The sequence below is a fragment of the Aedes albopictus genome, chromosome 1 (genome assembly GCF_035046485.1).
Source record: "Aedes albopictus strain Foshan chromosome 1, AalbF5, whole genome shotgun sequence".
Taxonomy (NCBI): Eukaryota; Metazoa; Arthropoda; class Insecta; order Diptera; family Culicidae; genus Aedes; species Aedes albopictus.
Genome location: NC_085136.1, coordinates 159,917,661 through 159,939,939, shown reverse-complemented (window position 1 = coordinate 159,939,939; position 22,279 = coordinate 159,917,661). Strand labels below are relative to the sequence as shown.

Here is a 22,279-nt window from a genome sequence, read left to right as displayed (position 1 = left end):
GAAGACAGTATTTTTCTAAGTGGTCCACAATGCGAGATATACGACGTTTAGACTGAATTGGAAGCTCATAAGAACACTAGCGCCATGCAGTGAGTGATTCTCGAACCAAATTGTTTGGTTCGCGATGCGAAAGCTCTTAATCTTCTCAGTAACTTTGCCGAAGACAGTATCCTTCTAAGGCAGTGCTGCTCAGGTTGATGTATGCTGCGGACCGAATTGAGATTTTGCGTCTGAGCCGTGGGCAGCCGGATAAAAATGATCGTGAATATAATATTGTAATTGTAATCTGAATTTTTTACTAAGGCAATTTTAGTATTAGAAAATCATAGATTTTTTGATAATTTTGACAAGTATATCTTGCACTTTATATGGGCCCACATAGCCGAGGCGATAAACGTACGGGTATTCAGCATGACCATGCTGAGGGTGACGGGTTCGATTCCCGGTCGGTCCAGGATCTTTTCGTAAAGGAAATTTCCTTGACTTCCTTGGGCATAGAGTATCTTCGTGCCTGCCACACGATATACACATGCAAAATGGTCATTGGCAGAGGAAGCTCTCAGTTAAAAACTGTGGAAGTGCTCATAGAACACTAAGCTGAGAAGCAGGCTTTGTCCCAGTGAGGACGTTACGCCAAGAAGAAGAAGAATCTTGCACTTTAATTTTTTCAAAGATCTTGGTTTGACCATTGAAGACATAATGAAAATCGGAAATTCTATCCAATTGTGAGTCATTTGTAGTAGCGAATCATTTATTGCTACTTATGGCCGGATTATCCACACACCAAGTTCAAAATATAGCATCAAACCACAGAAGGAACTGTAGCTTCTGTGGAAGTTTTATATAACAAACATAATATTTGCTTACTTACCACAAATCGTATGAATTTTTGACCAAATAAAAAAGATTTTGTGGAGTGTATTCAAACCACTTCTTGAAAGAAATGGGACCGAATATTTTAAAATAATGATGAAATCTACAGTTAAGATTAGGTAACATGAACTAAAACATTTTTTTTTCAACTTTTTCAATCATGGAAAATTATCAATAGTATTAATTTTGACATTGAAATTATTTCATCATAAATGAGAGATTAATAGTTGCATAAGATTGAGAATTATTAAAATATAATTTTATCATTTTGAATGATCGGTATTTTTTTTTCAAAGTACTCTGCGGGCCGTATTCAAGGGCTTCGGCGGCCGCAGTTTGAGCACCACTGTTCTAAGGCATCGTACACAAATTACGAAACGCTATAGGGGGAGGGGGAGTATAGCATAGCGTTACGATCCATACAATAAATTTTGGCTGGAGAGGAGCGGATCTGGTGTGATGGTTAGAACACTTAACTATCACGCCGAGGACCTGAGATCGAATCCCACTCCCGACAAACTCGCAAAATGTGTGTTCTTCCTTCGGAAGGGAAGTAAAGCGTGGGTCCCGAGATGAACTAGCCGAGGGCTAAAAATCTCGTTAATACAGATACAAAAAAAAAAATTTTTTGGCTTGTCATACAAGAGTGTTACATCGGGGGAGGGAGGGGTCTGAAATGGTCTATTTTTGCGTTACGTAAAGTGTACCATGCCAAAGTGGTCCAGAACGCGAGATATACGACGTTTATACTGAACTGGAGGCTCCCAAGAGCACTAGCGCCACGTAGTGAGTGAGTTCCGAACTAATTTGATTTCTATGTGAAAGCTCTTAGTCGACTGAGTAACTTTGCCGAATACAATATCCTTCTAAACAATTAAGAACGCGAGATATTCCAAAACTACTGCAAAATGTAGTGCAGTGGTTCCATGTGTAGCAGATTCCCGGTTGCCAATGTTCCCGGAACCACTGTATCAACACATTCTTGACGAAATTGTCTTTCAAATAAGACGTTGGTCATTTGAATTGTTAAAAAAATATCATTCTCTGAGAGTTTGAATTTCTGGGTCATAATGACCCCAATGCATTATTCGTAATTGTTTTTTTGTGTTGCCATTTTTGTTTCACCTTAAGATAAAAGAGAATTGTTAGATGCTTCGTTTCTGTAAAATGTTAAAATTCATGAAGTTTCTTAACGATAAGTTAATAGACAAAACAGAATGCTTGAAATCGCGTTTTGGGTCATAATGACCCTAATGCACGACGAAGGTGAAAGAATTTTCTCCAGAAAACGTTCCTGTCATCATCGATAAAGCGTTGGTGTTTCTTTGAACCTACTTCTGCATCTTCACGATAGTCAGAGTTAGTTACTGGAAACAGATTTACAAGTCATGTTTGTAAAAGTTGCGATATGTGCAACCAATTTTCAAATAAAGCGATTTTTTTACGCGATTCTGGATTAACATAACAAAAATTATTTATCCTAAATTTGTATAGGAAAATAGAATGTATCAAAGATGGAAATTGACTACCAAACACGCTCGAGTTCAATCAAGAAAACACATCAAATCAAACGTTTCTATTGAGAGTCCCTGGACAGTGATTGCCTCGACTTGAAATTCTCGTAATTGAACTTCTCCCGCGCAGGCTATGGGCAGCTCTAGCTAGCTGTGTATACGATTCCTACGAGAGCACAATTGACGAAATGAATAGTATACCGTGTAGGAGAGATAATTTGAACTGCGCGCTTTGGGTAGGTAAATAATAACACACGGAGCTCGGGCTCGGGAGTTTCTGCTGAGATTATGCACCAGCCTCAGCAGCAGCAACTGGGGCAGGCAATTCCATTGATATCAAGTGAAAATATTTTACGGTGCACCTCCATCCAATGCCCCCGCGCACACAATCGTTGTGCATCTGCTGCATTGCTGCTTCTGCTGATGATGATATTTGTGCATCCAGAACGTCATCTAACGACCGACCGGAGCTTGGAGCCGGAGCACCAGCCAGCAGCAGGCGTTGTTGTTGGTAGTGACTAGCGAGGAGTGTTCGCTCCACTATATACTAACTATGCTATTAGCCCAGGCTTGGCTTAGTGCATCCCAGGGACCGGAGCGCTCAGTTGTTCGCCCCGCGTGATAATTTACCGATGGGAGTGTATAATTATAAAACATACTTAACTGCATTTTGATTTATTTTTCGCATGGGATTGGCTAATTTGCGCCGCCGCCGCTCGTCTAGTTTGATTTAGAACTTGGTTCCGAAAAGTTGACATGAGAAGACCTATCGTGAGTGTGGTGAGAAAGTGATATAGTGTGTGGATTGGATTCGGCAAGAAGAGCCAGACTAAGATTGGCACCGGCATCGGCTGCCAAAACCGTCGTCGAAAAGTGTAGTGGGGGTAGTGGTGGTGGAAGAAAACAAAATCAAAGCACTGATGAAAGTTAATGTGATGATAAATTTTTGGCGAAACGCACAGACAAACAGAGGAGCCATGAAGATCAATGAGTTAAGCCAATACATTAAAAATTAAATGGGGAAACATCAAAAGTCTCAAAACTACAGTACCTCAGTCCGCGATCAATTTGATCACGTTAGAAAATCCTTTGCGGACAACATTAAAAGCAATTCAAATATTGCTCAACGAATTTCTCCACATACCGAGTCGGGTGGACCTCCATAAAATTGCGTGACAGAATTATATTCAACAAAAACAAAAAAAAAATGAAAATGTCATGGGACGAAATTCAACTGAACATCGGTAAGAATAAAAAAAAACCCTAGTGTGGCCCGCGAGTACTCAGGTACCTCTTACGATTTCAACTTTTGAAATTTGAATGGCCTTTGACAGCAGAAAGTTGAAACTTTGCAAGTTTGAACTAAAATTGGAAGTTTGAACTCTGGGCATCTTTTTTTTTTCAACAATATGATGACATCAAATGTATACAAATCAAGTCAAAGAATCGCATGATGCTTTCCAAAAAAAAATGCATACAAGTGATCTGTAGAGGTTTAACCTACAGTACTGGACGAAATACAGTGCACATTGGCTGTTTTTCATACAAGATGCTCATGTTTGGGGGGTCGAATCTTAGCTTCTAGTTCATCGATTGGTCCCAAATTTTGTCTAAACATTTTCTTGAAATTCAATTTGTAAAAATAGGAAATATTTCTGAGCAAAACTTTTTTAAATATCGCAAAACTCTTATTTCAAGAAAAATCGAGAAATTTTGATTTCGGAATAATTCCGAAATTTTCAATTTTAGATAAATGTATTCTTCTGCATAAGTCTAACGAAACACAAGAATTTTCTGAATAAACCGTTTAGTTAAGACAGTTCGTTTATAAAATAATAATAAAATCGCAATTTGGCTATTTTTCTTGAATTAGGAGTTATGCAATATTTTAAAATGTATTGTTTAGAAATATTTTTTTACGAATCAGATTTCAAGTTATTACGAATGTCCAGACAAAATTTGAGATCAATCGGTACACTAGAAGCTGAGATTTGTCCACCCAAACATGAGCATCTTGTATGAAAAACAGCCAATGCGATCTTCTTTTGGTAGAAATGCAATATCCTCTTTGTTTTAAAACATTTTACCCTGCAGTCTTTTTTTTATAGTCAAGGGGAATAGTTGTACCAAGAAATGCTTGGTACATCCCCCCTTTGCACCCTCCCCTTTTTTGCTAGTAGCCGAAAGTACGTGGCTTTTTTGTATTTTTTTAAATAAATTCTACTCATCGTTTTGCTAATCATTATTAGTTTTCACTGATCCTTGACTTGCAATGTATGTATTGCCTGTTGGAGTTTCCCAGATCTATTCTAAGGCTTTCAAAGTACTCTGAAGTTTGTGTCACAAATCCAACATTCTATCCCAAATTTTATACACGATGAATGATCACATAGTCTACGGTACTCAAGAAGCCTCATATCACCCCTAGAAAATTAATGGTATATGAATTGGGTGATCTAGGTAATCCAAACTACTCTGGAATTCATTTCCTTAAAATCTATTTACAACATCTAAATACCATCGTTTGTGTTCACTCTGTTCAAGAGATTTAGTCACGTTGATGCCCATTGGACCTCGCTATGTCACGAGCAACTCGATATTGTGGTAGTTGGACATTCCGTGAAATACAAATGGCCTCCATTACACTTTGAAGTTTGGGTTACAATATTTACGTAATGTTTCATGCTTTAATTGTAAAAAAAATATTCGTGGAATGTATATAATATAAACTATAATGCTTTTGGTATGCATGGGATATTCCAGGCTTTCCAAACTATTCTGAAATTAAAACCTTCAACATCTACAGGCGCTACTATTGTTTTTCTTTACTCTATCGGCATAATTCTTTCACGATTGTGTCTGTTGCACTTCATAATTTTACGAGTATATGTATGTGTTGGAGATTTTTTTTTATTACCGTACGAGTTTGGGCCGAAGGGTCTCAGATTTTCATGAAACTGTTTCCAAAGGCAGGGCTCATGGATATATAAACAAAAAAAATGAAAAAAAAATCAGGGTCGCCTGTTTTCCCGGAAAACTCAGGTGGATTTTTTTTTTGTTTTCTCCTGACACTACTTAATTTGAAAAATCATAGCTCAAGAACGAAGCATCGACGAAAAAAAGTTTTTGTTTAGAAAATGATAGCAAATTTTCTCAGAAATTCAATAAAAATATAAACAGGAAAAAGTTTTCCACAGTTGGGAAAATTCGTAAGCCGGAAAAACTATGCCCGAACTCTGTGGAAAATTATCAAACATTTTTTTTTTGGAAAGGTTACTTCATAAGCTTAAATCGCTGAAATTTTTGGAATGCATTTTATTTTATTTTTTGAGTTATGGCCAATTTTATTGAAAAATGTCCAAATGTGCCATATAAGCCTATTTTTGAAAAATCGCAACTCAAGAACGAAGCATCCTAGAAACGTTTTTTAATGAAAATGAAAGCAAATTTTCTTAGGAATAAAAAAAATATGAGGTGAAAAAAGTTTTCCACAAAATTTTTCACAGTTGAGAAAGCCGAAAACTGCGCCCGAACCCGCGGAAAATTTTCAAAAAAAAAATAAGAAGGGAATTTCATAAGCTATGGTACCTGAAATTTTTGGAATGCACTTTTTTTCGTTCCTGAGTTATGGCGAATTTTGTGTAAAATGACCATATAATATAGGCTTACACGGTAATTTTTCACAAAATTGGCCATAACTCAGAAAAGAAAAAAAGTGCATTCCAAAAGTTTCAGTGAAATCACCTTCTCAAAAATATTTTTTTTGAAAGTTTCCCGCGAATTCGGGAATAGTTTTTTTCGGCTTTTCTTTATGAATTTTCTCAATGGTGAAATTTTATGGAAAACTTTTTTCAGTTCCTATTTTTTTGGATTCCTTAGAAAATTTGCTTATATTTTCATTAAAAACTTTGTTTCCCGGTTGAGTTATGATTTTTCAAAGAAAAGGCTTATATGGCACATTTGGACATTTTTCAACAAAATTGGCTATAACACAAAAACGAAAAAAAAAAAACATTCCAAAAGTTTCAGCGATTAAGGCTTATAAAATAACCTTCTCAAAAATATTTCTTTGAAAATTTACCACGAGATCGGGCATTTCTCCGGCTTTTCTTTACGAACTTTCTCAACTCTGGAAAATTTTGTGGAAAATTTTTCCCAGTTCATATATTTTTGGATTTCTGAGAAAATTTGCTTTTATTTTCTAAAAAAACTATGTATCTACGATTCTTCGCTCTTGAGTAATGTTTTGCAAAGAAAGTGGTGTCAGGGAAAAACGAACAATTTTCACTTGAGTTTTCCGGAAAAATACGCATCCCTGAATTTTTCTCTAAAAATTTCTACATAAGAACAAATGTAGGTCTTCTACACGAAATGGAACACATACACCCATAGATATGGATCAATGTTAGTAAAATTCCATGTGCCTCTTTTTGAGCTGTGGAAATGAAGAACTTCTTGCTTTTATTGCCATGACATTTGTAACAGTGAGCTACAGTTGAGTGGAAAGCATCGCCGACAGCGAATCCTATTCGGTCGTAGCCTCTATGCTGGATATTGTTTTTTTGTTTTTCTAAGAAAATGGTCGACAAATCCTGTCTGCTATTGTTTTGATCTTGTAATATCTTTACGAGCTATTATTGAGCAATTCACCATAATAGTTTTTACTATTATTTTTGATCTTCTACCTCTTACATCAATCAAACCAATGTAAATTTTTGTTCTTCGATAATTCTCTCAGTAATAACTGAATATGCTGTTCATTAGATGTTTCTACCTACTCGGGCAAAGTTTCCACAATCACATTTTATTGTATCGACAATATCTGCGCCAATACTAAACCAAATTGAACATAATATGCTATTCCTGATTAAAAATCAGCTATTTTTGGGCACGCAATCAAGTTATACATTATTTTCTGTGTCACACTTTATTCGAGTCCAGTCTTTAGAGGCGTAAAATTTCCAACAATTTCACAGAAAAAAAATAGTTTTGACTTTAGAAAAAGTTTGTACATCTAGACAATCAGTGCTGTCATGGTGAAGTCAGTGCTGGTTACTCAGTATTATTCTGGAAAACACCTCCCTGCATTATTGTTTGTTTTACTGGAATTCCTATTATGAGATCAGCAAGATTTTTTCTTGAGCGATCGCGCTGTTGTATTTTGTACAACACGTTGAAAAAATCTCGCTTTTTGTACTCAGCATTGGCGTGGTCAACCGCGCGAGTTACGGAAGGTTTAATTTTTGTTTGAAAATTCACCACGATTACTTGCAAAGACAGCACCAGCAAGTTTTACAGAAAGAAGTTGCAGGATCACCTAGAACACCGGTCCTCAATGTTGGCTCTCGCGACCCCCAGTCTGAAACGAAGGTTGGGAAATTATGTCCTAGAATGATTTGGACAAGAATCGTCGAAAGATTTCTCTAGGCCTCCCTTTTGAATGAATTCTTGTTTATGGATTTATCGAAAAATTTCTTCACAGATTCTTCCAGGAATTCCATGAGGCTTCCTCAAGAGTTTCTCAAAAAAATCTCAAATAAATAATCTTGCAATTGGTGCACGGATTTCCTCAGAAATTCCTTCAGTAATTCCTCCTTGGATTCCTTAAGGAATCCTTTCAAAGATTGCTACCTAAGTTTATGCTTGTTTTTCTTCTTGTATTTCTATAAACATTTCTGAAGGAATTCCACCAGAAATATTGTCGGAGTTTAGCCCAGAAGTTTTTTCTTTGGGATTTCTCCAACGTTTATCAAGAAATTCTTTTATGAATTTCTCCAGGAATATTTCCCAACGATTCTTCAAAAAATGCCATTTCAAGAGATATTTTTCACAAAAATTTGGAGATTCTTTCACATGTTCTTTAAGAAATTCCTCTTAAGTTTTCTTTTAGAAATTCAGATTTCTTAGAAACTTTTTCTGAAATTATTTCTTGAATTTCTCAAGAGTTTTTTTTTTTCAGGAATGACTCTATCGATTCAGAGATGTTCTCGGTCTTTTTCATGGAATTACTCTATCATATTTTTAAGAGATTCTTAAGCAAGTCAGATACGCGTATTTCGACTACCACTTCCTTAGTGTCAGTTATCAGTTAGAGTGGATAATTGACACTGAGGAACAGAGATGGCATACTCCTCAGGATGTGTGCAAGTGTGCGCGGTTTTAATATGAAAATGAGTTGCACTGTGCACACTTTCAGTGGAATGCCATCCCTGCTGAGGAAGATTACAAGTGGTAGTCGAAATACGAGTATCTGTCGAAGGATAAGCGAAATAGGGCGGAATTAAAAGGTACAAATCTGATTACACTCATTCGAAGAGGGTATTCTGCTTACAGGGTTCGAAAATTCGGTACAAGTTCTTCTGTTATCTTAAAAGATTTCCTCCAGATTTTTTTCCTGCAGTATTTCCTTCAGATATTCCTCCGGGTACTTTGTGAGTTTTTGTATAAAATTTCTTTCGAAATTGTATAAAAACTTTTCTGAGAATTCTTCAGAGGCATCTTTTGGAGTTCTTCTCAGGATTCATTCAGAAATCTCTCCAGAGATCTCTCAAAAATGAATTGAGGGTTTTATTCAAGTATTCTACCAGTAGCTTTGGTTTGAGATATCTGTAGATCTGTTTTAAAGAGATTCCTTATGAAATTCCTCTACGGATTTCTCTAGGAATCTCTACAAATTTCTCTAGGAATCTATTATCCTAGGCATTAAGACAGGAATTACTGGAAGTTTAAACAAATGTCTGGAGGAATATCTGAAGAAATCCCAGAAAAATCTTGAAGAAATCCCAGGAGGAACTTCTAAATAGCTTCTTGGAAAAATACCTGGAGAAACTATTCGGGAAACCTTTGATAGAATTCCTAGAAAAATTGGTTGAGAAATTTTTAGGAAAATTTCGAAAGAAATCCGTGGAGGATTTTTTGAAAGTATTTTTGGAGCAATCTGTGGACGAATTTTTGAAAAAAAATCGTAGGCATAAGAAACGCCCAGATGAGCGCCTGTTAAGATAAAACAACTGTGGAGATATTTCAAAGGGAATTTCTGAAATTTTTTTGGGAAATAATTCTGAATAAATTTCCTAAAAATCCATGGAGAAATTCTTGGAGTTATCCTTAGAAGAAATGCCGCATGAATTTCCGATGGAGGAAATCCGGCATGGATCTCTGAATGAATTGCTGCTTAAATCACTGAAAGTAAAAATGCTATAAATTCTCGAGGAATGCCTGACTTTATGAAGAAATATCCAAACGAATGTCTGAAGAATCTCTGAAAAATTCCCGAAGAAACAACTGGTATAATACATCAAAAAATCTTTAAAAAATGTTAAAGAATTGTCCGTAGAAAATTCTGAAGAAATCCGCGAAGAATTAAAAAAAAATACCTAATTACCTAAAAGATTACTTGAAGACATTTTTGAAGAAAAACTTGAGGGATAAGACCCCTCTCTTTCTCTTTCTCTTTGGAAAGACGGGCTCTCAAATCAAGCAAATGGAACCAAATTTTGCATGTGCGGGGTTGTGAAGGTTGAAAAAGTTTCCTTTTCCCCATAGATAGAGAACTAGTCAAGCAAGCCATTCACCAAATATTGCATGTGCAAACTTTTGAAGAGAAAAAATCCATTCATGGATTTATTCAGGTGGCCGAAACGTTGGATGAAATCATAAAAATGTTTGGCCACAACAATTTCCAAATAACTGAAACAAATAATAATATTTTGTATTGTAATTTTCGTTTATCATGACTTCATTCCATGTCTGTTCGTCTGTGCTAAGCCAAGCTATTAATTCATCACGCAGTAGGTAGTTTGTGGAATAACGCAGTGAGGTAGCAAATTGATTGCCCAGCGAAGCGTGTAAAACTCTGCATGGACTACTTTGCTTCTGACTCCCGTGTTGATTCGCGGATGGAGGCACAGATAGCATGTACTGTACAGTAGGTACAGATAGTGAAGAAGATGATACTGTCGTCACCGTGTAATCCGGCGTGTCGGTGTGGCTACTCGTGAAACAAAACACAAAGTTTCCGAATGAATTTTGAAGTGCGCATTACAATTCGGGTCCGGTTATAAAAGTTGATAAAAGGTTCACATTGTTGTTGTTGTTCGTGTTGATTTGCGCCTGTCTGTGGTGGGAGGGAGTTATTACCCCCTCAATACGTTCGTGAAGATGTTGCCGGATCGCAAATGGAATCGGAGAGCGTCTAGGACACTGAAAGTTAGGTAAGTGTGGTGAAGGGAATTAAAATGGGACGGCGCGGCGGACGACGGTATTCAAAATACGTTTTGCTTCTTCGCGTGGGGAAGGTAGACCCCAAGATGGACCATGAATGATTGATGATGATCTTCTTGGAAGCTCTTGAATTTTTCTTGTAATCCTTGCGTGTGTCCTATTTTTTGGTCCGTCGGTACAATGAAAGCTCAACATTTTATCATAATTGAAGAAGTCAGAACCTTCGTCTTTGACAAAATCTGATGTCATGATGAACATACCTACCACTCTGCAATATGCTGCAAATGAAGTTAATGAACAAATACATACACTGTGGTGCATAATTTCATACAAAATGAGCAAGTTTGAGATGTTGTAACTATGGTTTGCGTTGATGAATTGAGATCAATTTTTGACACGGAACTACTAATATGCTGAATTTTACGTACCGTGGGTACACAGTCATGGATCACTTAGTGGTATTTTTGACCTTCAAAATTCAATTAAAAATAAAAGAAAACAAAAACTACGACTTTGAAAGCACCATTGGCTATGTTTTGATTCGAACTTTTCATTACCGATCCATTTGAAGTATAATCGCAAGTCATTTCCGCGTAAAAAAGGAATATTTCACTGTTTACAAAATGCCCTATTATGGATCAGCTTCACAGAGTCCCACATATTATGGATCAATTTTTGCCATATTATGGATCAGTGCAAAATTACTCAAAATTCTAACTCTAACAATAAATTTGCGTTTGTAAGGCTAAACTACGCAGTGTATTCATTATTTTATTGATGGAGTATCCGATTTTACAACAGGAATAAAGAGAAAACAATAAAAAGTCCCGAATCCATGTACTTCGATAGAGGTGCGCCACTAGGGTTCAGTGATGCTCTCCATTTTAAGTGTTATTATTACAACTCTATGTTTCAAGACATCTGGTTTTCAAGGTTACATGTTTTTTAATGATACTTTCGATACTTTAAGGTAAGAATATTGTATCCAAAGCATTGAGTGGAACAAAAATCTAAAATGATCCATAATAGCGTCAAACGATCAGTTTTTGGGTCACATTATGGATCACTGTTGAAAGTCACATTATTTTAGTATTTGAATCCCAGAATGAAACAAAACTTCTTTTAATAGATACATACATATCTTATCCAACGTGTACGAGCGATTTTTATATAAAAATTGATGGATTTCGACACTTTAAAGCTTACCGCTGCAGGAGTAGCTTCTTATGGAATTCGTCTGTTTACTGGCAGATGTGAGAGGACAACACTATCGTTGCATTAAAATACATTTAATTTTTAATTTTTAACTCTTGTAAATGACTTTTTATCTCAGAAAACAAATAGGATCATGCTACAAAAATGAATTTCGTGCCGAAATATATGTTTTGAGCAAGATATTCGACTTTAAACATCAAAGTGATCCGTAACTGTGTGTGATCCATAACTGTGTAGGGACGGTATAAGAAGTATATATCCCTTTGTTTGATACTCGGATATCTGTCTTGTCACGCTCTCTCCGATGACTTAATCGTTCCGCATACGTCTCTCTAAACACTGCAACCGGTAAACTGCCATGCCATAGTTGTCCGGAAATTCGAAGCAATCGTACTTCCAAAGGAGCCCTGTTTCGAATCGCTGACCGATACGCCTCGTGGTTTCCTTCAGTATTCGATGAGATCGTTGAACCTCCTCGAACTCTGTTGGCTGTATTTGCATTACTCCCAGGCTTTCTACCGAGAAGAACTGCTCAACAAGCTCATGCAGCGTTTGATCATCCTCCTGGCACTCGCAGATGTGGAAGCTGTGGGCTTGGCCCACGGACTTCTCTTGAATAGACCCGTAAACCGTCCACCCAAGTCGCGATTTCGCTGCGATCGGCTCTCCGGGCCGACCATCACGTAGCTTGAGCGTTGATGTAACGTGGGCATTGTCGTTTCCAATCAAAATCTGTGGCTGTGCGTTATTATAATCTGCTATCGGAAGACCTTTAAGGTATGGGAATGCTTCCGAGATTTCAGCATACCGCAACGACTGTTTTGGCAAGTCCAGCTTACTCACTGTGCGCACATCCGTCAGAGAATGTCTGGATAAGCTTGAATGTTCAGCGATCTCCAAAGTTACCCGCTGCGAGTTCGCTTCCGTCCTTCTCACGTTTGCCGTCCACTGAAGACACAATGGTTGCGTTTCTCCGACAACACCGAGCTGCTTCATCACTTCTTCGTCAACAAGTGTTTTCTCTGACCCGTCGTCCAAAAAGGCGTAAACGGACACGGAACGATTATCACCGTGTAAGGTCACCAGAATAATCCGAAATAGTGTCGTCTTACCGGCAAAATGGTGATTGGTAGCGACTTTGGAACTGCTTGGCTTCGGATCATGCTGATCTTGTTTGTTCTCCACCTGCACGTTATTTCCTGTTGGCCGTCCGTCACGATTACCTTGCTTGCTGCCATCTGTGCATCGCTTGATATCACTGGAGTCTTGCTTGGAATGTAGCAATGGATGATGTCGCCGCTGGCAGCCCTCAGTATCGCATTGCTTACGGATTTTACATGGTCTTCTGCCGTGGGCTCCCAGACAAAGTCGACACAAGTTAAGCTGCTGTATCGTTTTCCAGCGCTCGTCCACAGTCTTTTTGCGAAATTCCGAACAGTCCTTGACACGATGTTCCGGATTCTGACAGATTGGATAAGCTGGGCTGGATCCGCGCTTCGAATCTTCTGTCGCTACTTTCGGTGTGACCGGGCCGAATCTTCCGTCGAGTGAGTTCCGCAGAAATTCTTATCCTTGCCGATCTTCTCTTTCATCAGTCGGGTTTGCTGTTTTGGATCGTACTGCAGTGTGACGTCGGTTGCTGCGCGTACTAACGTCTCCATGTACTGAGCGAAAGAACGGATATTCACTTCTCTACATCTTTGCTTGTACAGCGACCTTTCCAGTTTCATGTGCGCCGGAAGCTTCTCTACCAAATCGAACAATAGCATCGGGTTGTTGAGATGCGCTTCGTGTCTTCCGGCTTCTAAATGGTCGCTAAGATTTTGCACTGCCATACCGAAACCAATCAGCGTATCTAGTCAGTCCTGCTTCGGCGCTGGAACTCCTCTGATCTTTTACAGTAACGCGTGTATCAACAGCTCCGGGCGGCCGTACAACGTCTACAATGTAGCAAGTACGTGTGGGACACTCGCCGGTAAAAGCAGACGGACTGATTCCAAGGCATGTCCTTTAAGGCACCGCTGCAGTCTCGCTAGATTTTCCGAGTCCGAAAACCCACACGCCTGAGTAGAGTTCGCGTATGCACTAATAAACAGTGGCCAATCCTCCGGATTCCCGGAAAAGGTCGGCAACTCCTTGGCCATAACGTGTCTCGCCGCTAACTGCTGGGGTGTTGGTCCGTAGTACGCCGGTAGCACCTGTGGACAGAGATGGGAACACTCACTTGCAAAGAGTTATACTCACTTGCTATTTTCTCAGCTCAGAAACGTGCAATCAAAAAACGATGTATTGACGATTTTTGCCTTATGGTTTTGTCTAAAACTTCGCCGAATGGAGTAGGGGTCGCACACGAATCTCAAAGTCGTGACAGAGCTGTGAAAGCGACTCTCCACAAGGTGAGTGTAATTTACATTCACCTCGTGGAGAGTTGCCTTCGCAGCTCCCTCACGACTTCGATATGCGTGTGCGACCACTGCTCTATTCGGCAAACTTTTAGACAAAATCACAAGGCAAAAGTCGCCCATATATCGTTTCTTGATTGCACGTTTCTGAGCTGAGAAAATAGCAAGTGAGTGTTCCCATCCTTGCCTGTGGATGTGGTTGTCCATGCTGTGACCGTTGTTCTGGATCTCTACGCTGCAATACTGGACCTCTCACTGGCGGTTGTTGTTGACCCGGTTGTTCTGGCTCGAATTCAGCTGGTATTAATTGCCTACCACTATTTCGATCAACACTACTTCGATTCACATCGTTTGTTCGAATGAACTGCGCGGAAACTTGGACACACGGATTATCGATTTGTACACCGCGTGGCTACCTATCAAGGACCGATTGAAAGGCAAGGATGCACCAACGTTCGAGACAGTGCGAAAATTAGGAGTGCTGGGATTCGAATGCTCTAGGGTGGTTCTGCTTACACTATGCCCTGAGGGAGCAGGGGGAATTTGGCAAATATTCGTACAGCTCCTACTAGTTGTCGATAGAATAGTGCTTTTTGTTCGACCTATCAAACCTCCTAACGTTGGCTCCATTGCTGACTGCCCTAGTGAAATACCTGCCAACCCCACTTCAAGAACTCCCTGTTTGCTAGTTGCCCAAGCAACACGACTTGTTGCTAATCCAGTAACAGCAACCTTAGTGCAATTTATTTACTGTCCGTATTACGGACGACAGAACACATTGCTTCTTCTTTGAAACCCAAAAAGCGCAGATTCTGAATTCTTATGCAACATAAACGAGAAAGAATGATAAAAAAGTTGGGAAAAGATTTTGTCCAGAGTCGAACCATGGACACCAGGAGTATTATCTACTCACCTTACATACTACACCAGAAGCTCTGTGAGAGAATCAATGCTCAACACATCATAAAAGCTACTGAAGTTACTTGTTACTTTATTGCACCTTCTTTGTCACAAGTTAGAGAACTGTCAAAATGAAAAGACGCTCAAGTTTTCTGTAACGCATATGGAACCTAATCTGAACAAACAAACCAGAGTTAGATGTTTCATGCATGTTACATAACACATTTAATGTAAGCTGACTGTATTATCACTTGCGAGCAATATGTAAGCTCCGCCTCCACAGATCGATGTCAAACACGTGGTAATTTGTGATTTCTATGAAACAAAGCCGCAACTTTACGGATTTCGGAGTTTAAATGCAACTCAACTGACAAGATGGAAGTTTCGTGTGCTTCTAGTGCAACTCATTTAGCATAGAAAGCCACAATCTGCATGATGTTGCAGGTGCTGCTTGGGTGGTTGCTGCTCGCCGTCCTGCCTAGCTGGTGTTGTCGTCGTTTCGCTGATCGTAGGGACCGTCGGAGCCTGCTCCGTCGAGGCTGCCATCGTCGAATTCAACGCTCTCCATCGCCGAACCTTGCTGGATGAACTTTCCACCGATTCAACGCTCCTTATATCCTCGTCATCACCACCCTCCTGGGCGATTATATCCCGCAGCCGGAATGACTCGTTCATCACGGTCTCCTCTAGCTGCAGCTGCAGTTGCTCGAGGGCTGCCTCGTCTTCCGCCTTCTTATGCTGAAATAGCAACTCCGCCTGCTTATGCTTCCGATCTTGCTCTCGTCGCTGTAGCTCCAGGCGCTTCACTGCGAGAGCTTTCTGTGCTTCGAGTTTCTCCAGTTCTAAGCGCGCCCAAGACGCCCTGCTGGAGCATGCAGAAATTACACTTCCCGCTTTCCTGCTTGGTGCTTTGTCCACCGGTACTTGAGTGGAGGGTTTCTGGCATTTCGGACAGTTAAACACTCTGTCGAGCTCGGCAATGCTGTCGTTGACGCCCACGCACTCGAAATGCCACCAAGAACCGCAGTGGCAGCAACTAACCATCCGATCGGTATCCGCCGCTCCACAAGCCTGGCAGTGGTTTTTCACTTTCCGTGAGCTTTTCGTACTTCTCGGCATCTCGTACGATCTTTTAGAATTGTTGGGTGGTGGGGTTTCGAGAAGTCTCCTGAGCAAACAACTTCGTTTGTATAACGTGTGTGAGAGATCGGTCTCGTTTTCACCCTCTTGATAGACCCAACAAGGTAAGCTGAGCAACATAATAGGTGTTAGAAGGTTCGTATAACCTCAACATATAATCAATGCTCAACTGTCGAGAGAAATACAATTTTTGTAGGCTAATTGCCACTATTTAGAAATATTGGAAATTAGGAAATAAAGATTAATGAAATTAACAAATGCAATTCGCTTGACTATCATTGATCACATCACTTTTATATTCTAATCTTTTGACGTCTCATCTAACATGTCAACGAAGACAACTTCATTGTCATTATGACATTCCTCCGAGGGGCGCCCCAATGCCGAGGTGGGCATATGGGATCGGTGCGAGCTACCGTAACAACCACCTTATATAAAACTTGGTCACCCTAATGACGAAATAAAAAATACGGGTCTAATTATTTCCGAAGAACTACAAGCCCACCAAGTTTCACAACAATCGGAGATGCACTACATATATCGTTTTTCTATGGAATATTTTTTTTTATCTGTATTAACGAGATTTTTAGCCCTAGGCTAGTTCATCTCGGGACCCACGCTTTTCTTCCCTTTCGAAGGAAGAACCCACATTTTGTGAGTTTGCCGGGAGTGGGATTCGATCCCAGGTCTTCGGCGTGATAGTCAAATGTTCTAACCATCACACTAGGTCCGCTCCTCTATTTATCATATTTAAAAATGTTTGTTTAACTTGAATAAGTAAGGAGCCATCTATATACCACGTGGGTTTTGACCCCTTTCCCCATTTCCAATTCGAACCTAATTCACATTTATTTTTGTATAAATAATTACAGCTAAAATCATGAAAATATGAGTAGAACATAGAGATAAGAAACAGTTATCTTACCAATAGGAAAATCGCGTCAAAAACAGAAACGAAGAATAATATTATTTCTCTTATACCGACAATGCCCTCTTACATCGATACAGCAGGGAAACCCGTACCATGCGAACTTCTGTTCCTTGCACTCCGTATGACCTCCCGGCGTACATTTACTTCACGAATCTGGCTCCTGTCGTCGACGTTTCTCTTCTGTATCTATACCCAACTTCGCACCCATGAGAGCCACCACTGGGCACTGAGTCAATAGTAGCTACTAGTAGGTAGCTGGTGAAATATTGTATCGCACATCCCGGAGATTTCCCATCACCAAAACAAATAAATTAGTTTGACTTTTGTTTTCTTTGCCCACCGCAAACTCTTGCAAACGAATGCTGGGAAAGGTAGCGAGACTCCGATGTAACTTTTCGTCCACCTACGGTGCGACAACGGTGCGGGAGTCTCCCAGCTGCAATGTTGAAAATATGTTGAGGGAGCGTTGCTCTAAATGTCATTTAAATGTTACTACTTTCAGAAGTAACTTTGTAGGTATATGATCAATCTCGAGTCTTTTTTTACTGTATTACCGAGCCTCGTTAAAAATTTTATCATTTTGTTGCTAACTACGCGAGGCATATCCTTTAGTTTTCGTTCACTGTTTATTTTCCACGTCGAAAAACTTTCTCCCGGCAAGGAATCTTCCGAAACTAGCCACACATATCAGATTGTACCAAAGTGAAACAATTATCTTCAGCAATTACTTATACCTAGTTAGACATCATTAAAACTTTTTAAAATATTGAATATATGGGAGTAATAAATGTTGGAACATTTCGTCTCAGCGGAAATGTTACCCCCCGTTCCCCTTTCATCTATTTTCTTTACCCCACTGGGACCAATGAGAAGCCCTCTCTTCGGATGAGGTGAACGCCGTGTTGTTCATCTCACTGAACTTCGGTTGGTATGTGCGATGCAGTACGGGTAATGGAATATAGTAACTAAGTTTGCGTGTGTCTATAGCAAAGTCTGTAAAATGTTTTGAAAATGAAGTCTATTTATCGAGTGAAAGGATGGATTGAATATGTGAGGTGATACTGATGCGAGGTGGATGCATTGCATCCGAGTTTGTTTGGATTATTGGATTATGAGGTGTGGTTTGTCAACTAACAGAAGTTAGAATGGAAGTTATGGGGGTAGTAGCGAGGATCAATATGTACTTATTGAAATGAGAGAATGTTTCTCAACTGTTCGCACAACATATTTAACCCTAAAAGGGATACCTGGGGTCCATTGGACTCCAGGCGCCTTTCAGAGCTCGTCTTTGATGGAACACACTCAGCGATGTGACGAAACTGAGGCCATGAAGGTATCCCTTTTAGGGTTAAATGAGTTCTCAAAACCTTAGACATTCAACTGTGAAGAATTAGATATAAGTTAAAATTCACAAATAAATAAAAAGATAAAAAAAACTTGAGAATTTATCTAAACTCTACAATGTAGGTTTCCTCATTGAAAATGATAGCAATGAAATTTGCTCCCGATAAACGTTGAACATTCCGAAAGGAAATCTTCTCAACACTTCTGATTTTCTCTTTTAAATTCTTTCAATTCTTTAAATATGATTTTTTTTAAGAATTTGACCTCTTATGTTTTTCAAGATTTCACCTGGGATTTCTTTAGAAATTTTTCCAATAATTTTTCTTCAAATATTTCTCCTGATATTTCTTCCTCGATTTGTATCTACAACGACTCATGAGAAATGCCACGGAGATCTTAAGACTCTTCCAAAGATTTCTTAAATGAATTCCTTCAGGGATTTCTCTATTAAAGATTCCTAGTAATTTCTTTTTATTTATTCGTGGATTCTGACAGTTAATTTACTGGAATTTCACCAGGATGCATGTTTGTTTCAATAAATTCAATTGGATTTCTTCTAGGATTCCTCAAGAGATTTTTTTGAAGATTTTTCGAGGGATTTCTCCCAGATTTTTTTCATGACTTCCAGGAGGACTCGAGAAAGTCCTTCGAAGATCTCTGAAAAGTTTTCTCCTCGTATTTATTCTTGGATTTCTACAGAGATATCATTAGATATTTGTACAAATATTTCTTCAACATATTGAATCAGGGATCTCTTCATGGATTTCTCAGGGGTTTCTCCAAAAACACCACCAAGGATTCCTTAAAAAAATCCCCCATTAATTTCCCTTAAGACTCTTTCTAAGAAATCAAATAAAAAGGCTTGTAAGACGATGCCCACCAATGCGTGAGTAAACTCAAATTGGCAACCCCCATCATAACGGAGAACCCCATCAATCGTTGCTAAATCGGTTTGCAAGAACAGAGAATAGAATATTCTAGGAGTTTCTTGAAATACGAACCAAAACAGCGTCACTGCCGCGCTGCCTGCATGACTCACAGCAACGCTTGCCCGCAGAGTAGAGCTTCTCAAAGAGAAAATCTGCCAATCTTCTGAAATTTATTCAGGAACTCCTCCAGAGATACCGTTTTATCTTCTCAGATGCCTCCAGAAATTTCATCCAGAAACTTTATCCAGAAATTCCATCAGATTTTTTCAATGAAGGGTTTGATTCAAAAAGTTGTTTAATGAGAAGTCCAAGAATTTACTCAAGAATATATTCAGGAGTTCCTACAAACATTCCTCTAGAAGTTCTGTTAGAGGTTTTCCTGGCGTTAATTTAAGAATTCCTCTAGAGTACCTTCGGGGTCCTCCAGAAATGTCTTCTTTAATTCCCCCAGAATGCCGTAGGGGATTCATCCAGGGATTTCTATATGGTTTCCGCTAGACTAGACTAGACTAGACTAGACTAGACTAGACTAGACTAGACTAGACTAGACTAGACTAGACTAGACTAGACTAGACTAGACTAGACTAGACTAGACTAGACTAGACTAGACTAGACTAGACTAGACTAGACTAGACTAGACTAGACTAGACTAGACTAGACTAGACTAGACTAGACTAGACTAGACTAGACTAGACTAGACTAGACTAGACTAGACTAGACTAGACTAGACTAGACTAGACTAGACTAGACTAGACTAGACTAGACTAGACTAGACTAGACTAGACTAGACTAGACTAGACTAGACTAGACTAGACTAGACTAGACTAGACTAGACTAGACTAGACTAGACTAGACTAGACTAGACTAGACTAGACTAGACTAGACTAGACTAGACTAGACTAGACTAGACTAGACTAGACTAGACTAGACTAGACTAGACTAGACTAGACTAGACTAGACTAGACTAGACTAGACTAGACTAGACTAGACTAGACTAGACTAGACTAGACTAGACTAGACTAGACTAGACTAGACTAGACTAGACTAGACTAGACTAGACTAGACTAGACTAGACTAGACTAGACTAGACTAGACTAGACTAGACTAGACTAGACTAGACTAGACTAGACTAGACTAGACTAGACTAGACTAGACTAGACTAGACTAGACTAGACTAGACTAGACTAGACTAGACTAGACTAGACTAGACTAGACTAGACTAGACTAGACTAGACTAGACTAGACTAGACTAGACTAGACTAGACTAGACTAGACTAGACTAGACTAGACTAGACTAGACTAGACTAGACTAGACTAGACTAGACTAGACTAGACTAGACTAGACTAGACTAGACTAGACTAGACTAGACTAGACTAGACTAGACTAGACTAGACTAGACTAGACTAGACTAGACTAGACTAGACTAGACTAGACTAGACTAGACTAGACTAGACTAGACTAGACTAGACTAGACTAGACTAGACTAGACTAGACTAGACTAGACTAGACTAGACTAGACTAGACTAGACTAGACTAGACTAGACTAGACTAGACTAGACTAGACTAGACTAGACTAGACTAGACTAGACTAGACTAGACTAGACTAGACTAGACTAGACTAGACTAGACTAGACTAGACTAGACTAGACTAGACTAGACTAGACTAGACTAGACTAGACTAGACTAGACTAGACTAGACTAGACTAGACTAGACTAGACTAGACTAGACTAGACTAGACTAGACTAGACTAGACTAGACTAGACTAGACTAGACTAGACTAGACTAGACTAGACTAGACTAGACTAGACTAGACTAGACTAGACTAGACTAGACTAGACTAGACTAGACTAGACTAGACTAGACTAGACTAGACTAGACTAGACTAGACTAGACTAGACTAGACTAGACTAGACTAGACTAGACTAGACTAGACTAGACTAGACTAGACTAGACTAGACTAGGGATCTCCTAGAGTTTGTTGAGGGATTTCTCCTGAAATTGCTGAAGAGATTTCTTCAGATATTCTTTCAAAGATTCCTCCTGGAACTCTTGCAATTCCTTCAAGGACTTTTCCAGCAATTCCTTTAGTGATTATTTTTTCCAGAAACAGGGTTTTTTTCAGAAACTGATTCAGGTTTTTTTTCCAGAGACTGCTTCATGGAACTCAGAGAATCCCTTCAGCAACTCCTACGGGAACCCTCCAAGAATTGCTTCACATACTCCAGAAATTTGTTGAGGGCTTTCTCCAGAATTATCTTCAAGGATTCCTACTGGAATTATTTGAGGGATTCCTCCTGAAGATCCTTGAGCGATTTCTCCTGTTTTTCCTTGAGGGATTCCTCCTGGAATTTCTTAAGGGTTTTTTTAGAAGTTTTTTATTGATTCATCTTCTTCTTCTTCTTCTTCTCTATGGCTCTACGTCCCCACTGGGACTTGGCCTGCCTCACTTCAACTTAGTGTTCCTTTGAGCACTTCCACAGTTATTAATTGAAGGGCTTTCTTTGCCTGCCATTGCATGAATTTGTATATTGTGAGGCAAGTGCAACGATACATTATGTCCAGGGAGTCGAGAAAATTTTCCCGACCGGAACGGGAATCGAACTTGCCGTCTCCGGATTGGCGATCCATAGCCTTAACCACTAGGCTAACTGGAGACCATACTGGATTCATACTGGAAGTTATTCAGGGATTTATTCAGGAATTTCTCCTTGAATCTTTTAAAAATTTCTTCACGTATCTGTCTAGAAAATCCTTCAGGAGTTTCTCTTAGAGTTCATTCAAGGATTTTCCCTGGTAATCTTTGGGG

General features: G+C 39.3%; 1 protein-coding gene across 9 annotated transcripts in view; it reads left to right on the top strand.

The window, feature by feature from the left end:
- Positions 1 to 22,279, top strand: part of LOC109427728 (cAMP-specific 3',5'-cyclic phosphodiesterase) — a 248,743-nt gene that overhangs the window by 122,704 nt on the left and 103,760 nt on the right. Inside the window, exons 1-2 of one of the 9 annotated variants that reach the window (XM_062845674.1) lie at positions 2,595 to 3,158; positions 10,179 to 10,600. The exons of the other annotated variants lie outside the window; for them this stretch is intronic. Of the exons in view, the coding sequence (XP_062701658.1) occupies positions 10,548 to 10,600 (53 nt within the window). The 5' untranslated portion in view covers positions 2,595 to 3,158; positions 10,179 to 10,547. Of the gene's footprint in view, positions 1 to 2,594; positions 3,159 to 10,178; positions 10,601 to 22,279 lie in introns of those variants that run through there. 9 annotated transcript variants of the gene reach the window in all.